General features: G+C 34.7%; 1 protein-coding gene across 1 annotated transcript; it reads right to left on the bottom strand.

Annotated features, from left to right (window-relative positions):
* Positions 1–882: 882 nt before the first annotated feature.
* Positions 883–1,969, bottom strand: LOC122085646 (MLP-like protein 423). Its single transcript, XM_042654142.1, has 2 exons — positions 1,667–1,969; positions 883–1,519 (listed from the first exon to the last, which is right to left on the bottom strand). The coding sequence occupies exons 1-2, from the start codon at positions 1,857–1,859 to the stop codon at positions 1,236–1,238; spliced, it is 477 nt and encodes a 158-aa protein (XP_042510076.1). The 5' UTR covers positions 1,860–1,969; the 3' UTR covers positions 883–1,235.
* Between the last annotated feature and the right edge of the window lie 6,700 nt (positions 1,970–8,669).

The raw sequence follows: 8,669 nt of genomic DNA, 5'->3' as shown, positions 1-8,669 counted from the left end.
TATCACACTCTCAGACAGAGAACGCCTCCCCAAAAAATAATAAGTGATGGTATATGTCGATGATTAAAAAAAAAAATAAACTGGGTTGATCCCGCAATGGATGCCAGTGATTATAAAGAAGGAATGTAAGGATGAGTGAGTCGTCTGGCGTGGCTAGGCTGGGCTCAACCCAAGCCCTGCCACGGGCTTGAAAATCCCAGCCCAGGCATTTTCTGGGTTTAGGGTGGGCTCGAGTTGGCTTGGCCAAATTAATACCCCTAGAAAAATGATTATATTTATACCCCACTTCATTTTATAAATTTCTTTATTTTAATTGGTAATGGCTGCATCTTAAATCATTCACCAAAACAATTCAACAGTAAAAGATGGGCGGAGGTTAAGGGTTTTCCTAAAGCTAGTGGCTCAATCAATGGAAGGGCATAGGATACTTTTCTAAGGGGAGGAGGGCTGAGATAGATGCAGATCTAGGTATACCAGCAACATACCTAGCCTTATTTCTATCAAAAGCGTATGTTCATCCTTTCCATAAAACAAAAGCAAATAAGATATAATCATCCTGTATTTTTCCACTTGAAAAGTTGATTTAATCATTTCACTATTGAATGATCTCTCATATTGTACCCAAAATAATAATAGCAATATCTTACAGATTAAACAGATCCAATTTAATGGCCCCTTAGAACCATGTGAAACATAAAAGTGTTGAAAACTTGGGAGATCCCCTTTTAACTCAAACCACTTGGATCGACATGTGATGCAAATCCTTATCACAAAGGTCTGTTATTTTTCTAAATGTCACAGAGAATCTAATCGGCTACACGAACAGATGATTATCCATGTCTTGGATAGAAGGGACATGTTCTAGATTAGTAAAGCCATAACTAAGAAAATAAAGTACTCAGTTTTTAATTCATCATAGATGCATGGAGCTTTGTTTCTGGTATTACACACACATCATAGTATAATACAGAAGATTGGGACATATCATCTAGCCCCTTTCACCAACTCAACTAAGCAGTGATTATCTTGATCAACTTCATGAAAGTAGAGAAATTTCAGCAACCCTAGCTATATATATATATATATATATATGACTGAACAAAGCCATACTCTAAAAACAGACGCCAGAAAACCTTCACAGATAAGACAGTATTTGGATAAGCTTCCAAATCTCTCTTTTATTAGATGCTACTAGGTGCCACACATACCCTCTAGGTTATACTTCTGATTTCTGTCTATGCAGAAATTTTGCCACTGACAAGGCTAGTGTCGAACTCTTTGGTGAACTTCTCAATGAATACCATGTAGTCATGTGGGTCAGGAATTTCCCCATGAGTCTTCTTGGTGTCAATAGACCACTTCACATAGTTCTTGTTTTCCTTCTTATAAGCCTTCAGTGTGGCTCTGAAAAGATCAAATTTTCTCCCCAGATCACCACCATAGAACCTTTTGATGAGTATCATGTTTTCATCATCTATGGCTTCAATCGTCTGCCTTGCAGTCTCAAAGGTAGGTGGCACTGTGATCAAACAAACAGAACCCAAAGTAAGAGTTTGGTTTTCTTAGAAAGGGTAAAATGCATGAATGACTTCACCAGAATATGTTTTTTTAAAAAAGTGTAACCAAAGAGAACTTTTGAAAAGGAAAGAATATAATGGTCACCTACCTACGCTGTATTCCCAGTCCACTACAGAACCCACGCTCTTGCCATCTCCTTTAACTACAGTGGTGCTCTTGAAGGTGTGAGGGAGGACCTGTGGCAAAATGGTTACATGGTCTGCGTAAACGTCGAAGAATTTCTCTGGTGAGCACTTGATTTCAATCTCCACTGCAAATGTATAAACCCCTTCGGAAGACATACTTTCCTTACAATGATGTGATCACACACACAATGACACACAAAGATAATGAAGCAAGAGAAAAAGAAGAAACACAGCTGAAGAAGGAGGAGGTTGTGAAGAAGGAGAGCACATTAGGGTTATTTATACACGATTGCACACGGAAGATATAGGATGTGTGCCACGTTTGAATAATTAATAAATGGGAAAATCTTACCGTTACCATACTTGGTGACAAATGCATTGTAATCATGGCACTCAATCTATCATGTGGATTCAATGATTTGGTTAAGTCCACCGTTGGATATGTTAAATTCAATTTCAATTATTTAGTCATCTATAGAATGACATACTCTTTTGTGCATGTTTGTTCAGAGTCGATCCTTATAGTTTCATGTATCCTTTTTTTTGTAGTCTCGAATTTTTAGTAGTCTGTTCTCCAATATTGTGGATAACTTTGATTAATTTAAACATGATATATGAATAGAAAATAATGGGGTCTACCTGACAACAAAATTTCAAATCAACCTGAGTTTCCCACATGATGGATATAATAAGTTGTTACAAAATAAAATATCACCAAATTGGTGATAGTAAGTTAAACTCTTAATAGATAATCACAAAGATAGGCCCAAAAAACCATTTATTTCATCAATAAACACATATAATTGATCAAATCCAAATCATTATTGAGAATGAAATATGGGTGTAAATTTTAAACACTGTATGTTTATCCTTATCCTTAGGAACCAGCTTGTCTCCAATTCTTAATCGCTTTATACTTGCCTAATTAATTCTCTTTGTGAGTGCGGCACATGTATATTTTCAAAATTCAATGGTTTAGGAAGTTTTTTGGAATTCTAATGCCTCTCTACCCAACAACAGTTGAATTTTGGTATGTAAAATGTGTCACGCGCACAGAGATAATTGGGTAAGAACTGGAAGATTAAGAATTGAAGAGGAGCCGAATCTTTATCCTCATGGGAGCGGGGATCGGTACATCCTCACACAGTAGTAGAACAGCACACCTCTAAAAACTTCCAAGTTACAATTCATGTTGGACTGAATTTTTTTGTATAAATAGACCCTAATGTTCTTTGTTCACATTTTAAATTTCAACAGTTCAACCTAAGTTGTTAAGTGGCAAAACTATGTATAAATTTCTTCCATCATGTAGAGATTTCACATGGTTCACATGCCAATGTAATGTGCAACGTCCACGGGTAAAGCTATAGATGATTCATTACATGATGGAAGAAATTTTATCATGAAGATCTCTCAAGAACACCCAAGTTTGCAGCAAGAACTCTCACCAATTTTAATACAAAAATCCTCAAATCTCACTTACTTACAGAACAAGACAATAAAACAAATATATCAGCCCAAGCCCTCTACACCATCATAGATCTCAGAATAATTTACATTTAGATTGCCATAAAAATGTCGAAGTGAACAATCTTCAAAATAGGAACATGAATTTGAAATACATATAACAACATGAATTTTAACATGTAATCAATCAATACTATTTCCTAAACATCGGACAGTCAGAATTTTAAAAAATAAAAATAAATAAATATAGGAATTTTTTTTTTTTTCCGGTAAGGATAAAAATAGGATGTAGTGATGTATTTTAGACTGAAAGTGATGGAATACCTTTCCCTATATGTCCTTTTAGTAATCTATTTCCAACAATAGAAAGAGCATGACCTCAGAGTTTTTTAAATAAAACATGAAAAAGTGTGGCTAACAAAGTGCTCTAGAAGACAGATCAGCCTTCCACTTATTTTGGCTGGGAACTGGATCATGTGGCAGGTGAGCCATCCCACCCAAAGTTGTTCTATTTGGAGTTTGGACATGTCAATTTAAAGAGTTGGAGCCCCCTTGTCTTCAAGGCCGGGTGGGAGGGTGGCCAATTGGTCCAACCAAATGGGCTGTTCAAGGTCTTGATTAGACCATTGAGTTGATGTATGGAATCAGCAGAGGCATGCATGCAAGGCACCAAATATATATAACCAATGATCAGGTTGGTTCAAAAATCCAGTTTGGCCATTTTGGGAATATAAAAAGATTTGCTTGAAAACAAAAATGGGCTGGGCCTACCTAGAGAAAATGATTTTAAGGAACTGCAAAGACGAAACATAGGATTATAATATAAATGGCTACAGCCCTTAATTTGTTATTTAGTTATTGGGAGTTTAATTATTGACATTATAAGAATGTTGAATGTGATCTTAATATGTCATATAAAATGCTCAATTATTGAGGTTAAATTTCTTTGATTACAACTACTTTACTCCCACGAGATGCACGACGCCAAATTAAATACTGACACTTGGATTTCTTCTTTTTTTTTTTCCCTACTAATCGTGATCAGTTAGTTGCTGTAACCCTCTACAATTCGAACCATAAAGAATCCAATGGTTTCCTGTGGTCCTCAGGTTCCTCTATCTAAATAAGTGATCACCCTATCTTGCAAATTAATTTGCAATGTGCACGAGATATTGCTTCATCATTTTCTTTTTCAAGTTTCAAGCTTCCCTCGTGCAATGGGCTTAAGTATTTGGTCGTGTTCAATGAAGAAGAATCCCCAGTGGCAATTTCAACTCATATAAGTATGATGAAATATAATATGAAAGTCATTTTACTTGGAAATTTGGATAGAGTTTAGTATCAGTTTACCATATTTTAATCTTGCAAGGGCATTTTGGTCATTTCATCTAGATGATCTACAACACCTTTGAAATCATGAAGGATCTTTCAGACCTTAAATAGATCCTTCCCTTGGTTAATTAACAACCATCATTACCATGAGTAGCGGGGGTGTCAATTTCTGGCCCAACCTGACTGCGCCTGCCTAATTAAAGCCTGACAAAGGCTAGCCCAATTAATAAACAGGCTTGGCTCAAGCACGGCTTATTTGTAATATGTCGTTTCTAGTGCACAGTATAAGTCCGACAGGCTTGACCGATTACAAGCCTACCTCAGCTTGACACGTTTAGCTAGCCAACCGTTTGCATATATATATATATACATATTTTTTGGTTTTGATTTATTTTTTTGGGTAGAATTAATTGTAAAAATCTATTCTAAATTATTAAGGCTTTAATGGTGTATTAGCTCATTCAAGACCCGATTAGTAGAAGCCCACTTTAAAGCCTAGAATCCAAACAGAGACCGACTCATTCCTTAAATATGTAGGTCATGGTGCAAAGGTACATGTTTGCTAGGCCCAACCCGATCGATCGATTGACACTCCTAATGAACCTTCTCTGGGGTGACAAACTAAGATGTCTACAAGGAGATACCTTCCTTCTCTAATAACTTCTTGAGTTTAATTAGCTATCCTTTTTCATTTATCCTTTCCTTCTGTAGAAAAAGCATTGGCAGATGCCTTCCTTCCTTTCATTTTTTTATTGGTATTTTTTCCTTCTTCAGCAAGGACCTGTGGTTTGCCCCTTGGCACGAGTGGTGAGATATGCATTTTCTATTGGTTCATTCCTCAACCTCTTCTCATGCACACACATGGTGATCAGGAGCTCACTGACACCATTTTTCTTGTTAATGTGTTGTAGGAGAGTTTAAAAGGACCATACTATTTTAGGATATAATTGAGTATGAAATGCACAAGAAAAGAATGATCTCATTGTTGTCAAAGACTTCAAGCAGATGGTATTGGTAGACCGCAATACCGAATGAGTTGGAAGATGGGTATCCTTGTGTTTTCGTCTTAAGGGTTTAATTAATTTTATTTTGTTTGTCTCTTGATTGCTTTCTGCTGATGGCAATGCCAAAAATGGGGAGTGGCCTCGAGATTTGTTTGGTTAGTTGTTTTTGAAATTTAAAAAATTTCTGCTTTGTATAATGTTTTCTCTCCTTATTAATACATATGCCTTTTAGCCCTAAAAAAAAAAGCTGAAGATGAGATGTTATATCCCTCATTTTCATGACATGCTCATGCATTCCATTGATTGTATTTAAAGGGGCATAGTTTTGCCACTACGGTGCTGATTTGTGACTTTTTATATCTTACAAACTTGTTATTAATAGCCTTCGTATAGTCTTTAACTTTATTACATTCCAGTATTGACCCTCTTATGCTCTTGGTAATGTTAGCCATTATGAGCATGAGGTTGAACCAATTAAGTTGTTCAAAATTTTCATTATAGGCTTATTCACATGGAACATCATATCTAAGTCTATGCACCCTAAGGTCTTGAGAGTTTTCTCTCGTCAATCCAAACAATTCTTCCTGGTAAGTAATGGGAGGGCAAAAAAAAAAAAAAAAAAAGACTGATTATTTAATAGAACTGTGCATTAAAAAAAAAAAAAGTATAATGGAACTTAATGTAGCATACCAAAATCTTACACTAATATTAATCCATATTAATTTCCAGTGGCAAGCTAAGGTTTATTATAACCTACTTATGGGCTTAAGTAATTTTTTTTTTTTTTTTTTTTTGGTGATCTTGTTAAAGTTCTGAGTTACAATAAGAGCAATAAGATAAGGATGTATCACAACAAGACAAAATGAGTTTATGCATGTGGGCTATACCTTGCCTCAAGTGTTTATTACCCACATGCTCTAACTTACATGCAAAAGAAATAGCTACCTACCTATAGGGATAGCATTTATATCTAATGCATCAAAGCGTGTGGTTCTAAGTTTAATTCCTTTTATCTCCTTGGGTCATTTGCACGGGATATTAAGTGCTCTTTATTCCATTTAGTGATGAATGGTTCTCATTCAACCCCGATATGACCCAATTCATGCAATTGTGAGGTTAATATGAACTCGTGAAACTAGTTAGGCTAAAGGCTTGGATACCCGTCGTTAGCCATATATATATATATATATATAGACTAGTAAAAACAAACGTGCATTTGCACGTGGGGGCCAAATTTACTAATAATAAATCAAAGCTACATGTCTTGTTTTACATTGAGAGAGAGAAAGAGTATGCAAGTCTCCTACATCTATAATGTAACTTTGAAATTTAAAATTATTCAAAGACGCCAATGAAAATTTTTATAAAAGATGATAATTGTGTAAGGATAGAGATTAAATGGCATTACTTAAAATATATAGAGTTAAGAAGGAAAGTCTTTTTTTGTTCAAATAAGAATAAAATTCGATTTTTTGTAAGATAACTTTGAAACTATATGGAAAATGAACATTAGAACTAAAGGGAAGGTCGATAATCTTTTTTTTTTTTTTTTTTTTTATTGGATTTGATAATAATCCATGGTAGAGAATAAGAGGTGTGATATGTTTGTCTTTATTCTGCAAACTCATATTGTTCTAAAAAAAAAAAAAAATCATATTTTACCAAAAATACCATATGTCTTTACATTCTTATTTTTTTTTTTTTTTTTTTTCAATCTTAAATAACCCTAATATGTTATAGCCTCCACTGAATATCCTTGGTAACTTCTCCCTCTCTCTCTCACCAAATATTTTTGTATCTCCATTAATAATGGTTATTCTTATTTACAAGTTTTATGCTCCTCTATCTATCCATCATCAAAGAATTCATGATAATCTTTCCAAACCAAACAGTTTCGATTCACCGTTAATGATCATTATCTTCTTTATAGGTATGGCGTTTTGTGTTTCTCTAACTCACTCTCTTCTTCTATTATACTCTTTATTTTTCTTCCCTTTCCATAACACTTTTCTCTCTTTTATTACTCTCACAATAAAACACAATCCGCTGAAGAGGAGGTGGTTATTTTCTATCTTTTGTGTTTGATTTTGCTTTTGTTGAAAGTTCTCTAATTTGAACTCGCAATCAAATAAATTAATTGAAAAATTTGTATTCCATAACACCGAACAAATGCACGTGTCATTTGTGGCCCTATAAAGATCAAATTTCTTCCCTAGGTCACCACCACAGAATCTTTTGGTGAGTACCATGTTTTCTTCATCTATGGCTTCAATCATCTGCCTTGCATTCTCAAATGTAGGTTGCTCTGTGATCAAACAGAACCCAAAATTAGCTTCATTTCTAGTTCTATGGAGCTTATCGAAGAGAGCATTTCAAAGGGAAGAAGATTATAGTTACCTAAAAAGTATTCCCAGTCTACTGCAGAACCCACACTCTTGCCATCACCTTTAACAACAGTGGTGCTCTTAAACATGTGAGGGAGAACCTCACAACGTATAGGGTTTAAATTTTGATCCAGTATAGGTTTTGTCCTGAGAAGATTTGAATCTTGATGCAACTTAATATTGTAAAGTGGTCAGAAGAAGTAGAAAGCAACAGGTCATTTCTGGCTTTTCTCTTGAACTCAATTTCCATGCAAATGAATTTGGTTTCGAACTCCAGGTTCATGCTAACTCAATAATAGGTGTTTTTATTATTTATTTTGGTTAATTTGATGGCAGATCTTTTAAGCCACTGCAATTTATCTACTCTATTCTAAATTATCTTGATTATTTGGATTATATTTTGGTCTATCCTGGGTTTGGAATTCATGTAAGATCATTGATTTGTCTAAGATATTGTGTCTTGATGTTTAATGTCCCCTTGGGATCTCTCATTACACTTAAGTTATCTCTTTTGTCTATATGTGTAAGAGGCGATGTTTAAATTAGAATATTTTCTTATAAATTTTTTACACAATATTAGGGCCAGAAAAGAAACCATACCAAATGCATTCTTGGATATCTTACCCCTACCCTAAAATCTTTTTTACCATTTATCTTAATTTCTTAGCTGAGATTACTAAAACTAAAAACGTTTTCTCATTTCTAGGCATATCTGTTTTAGAAATCCATTGCTTCTCTTAGGTGTTGTATCCTTGTCATTGATTGATCAAATGCAACAT

The sequence above is a fragment of the Macadamia integrifolia genome, chromosome 1 (genome assembly GCF_013358625.1).
Source record: "Macadamia integrifolia cultivar HAES 741 chromosome 1, SCU_Mint_v3, whole genome shotgun sequence".
Classification (NCBI taxonomy): Eukaryota; Viridiplantae; Streptophyta; class Magnoliopsida; order Proteales; family Proteaceae; genus Macadamia; species Macadamia integrifolia.
Note: the sequence above shows the minus strand (reverse complement) of the source record. Positions and strands in the feature narration are given on the sequence as shown.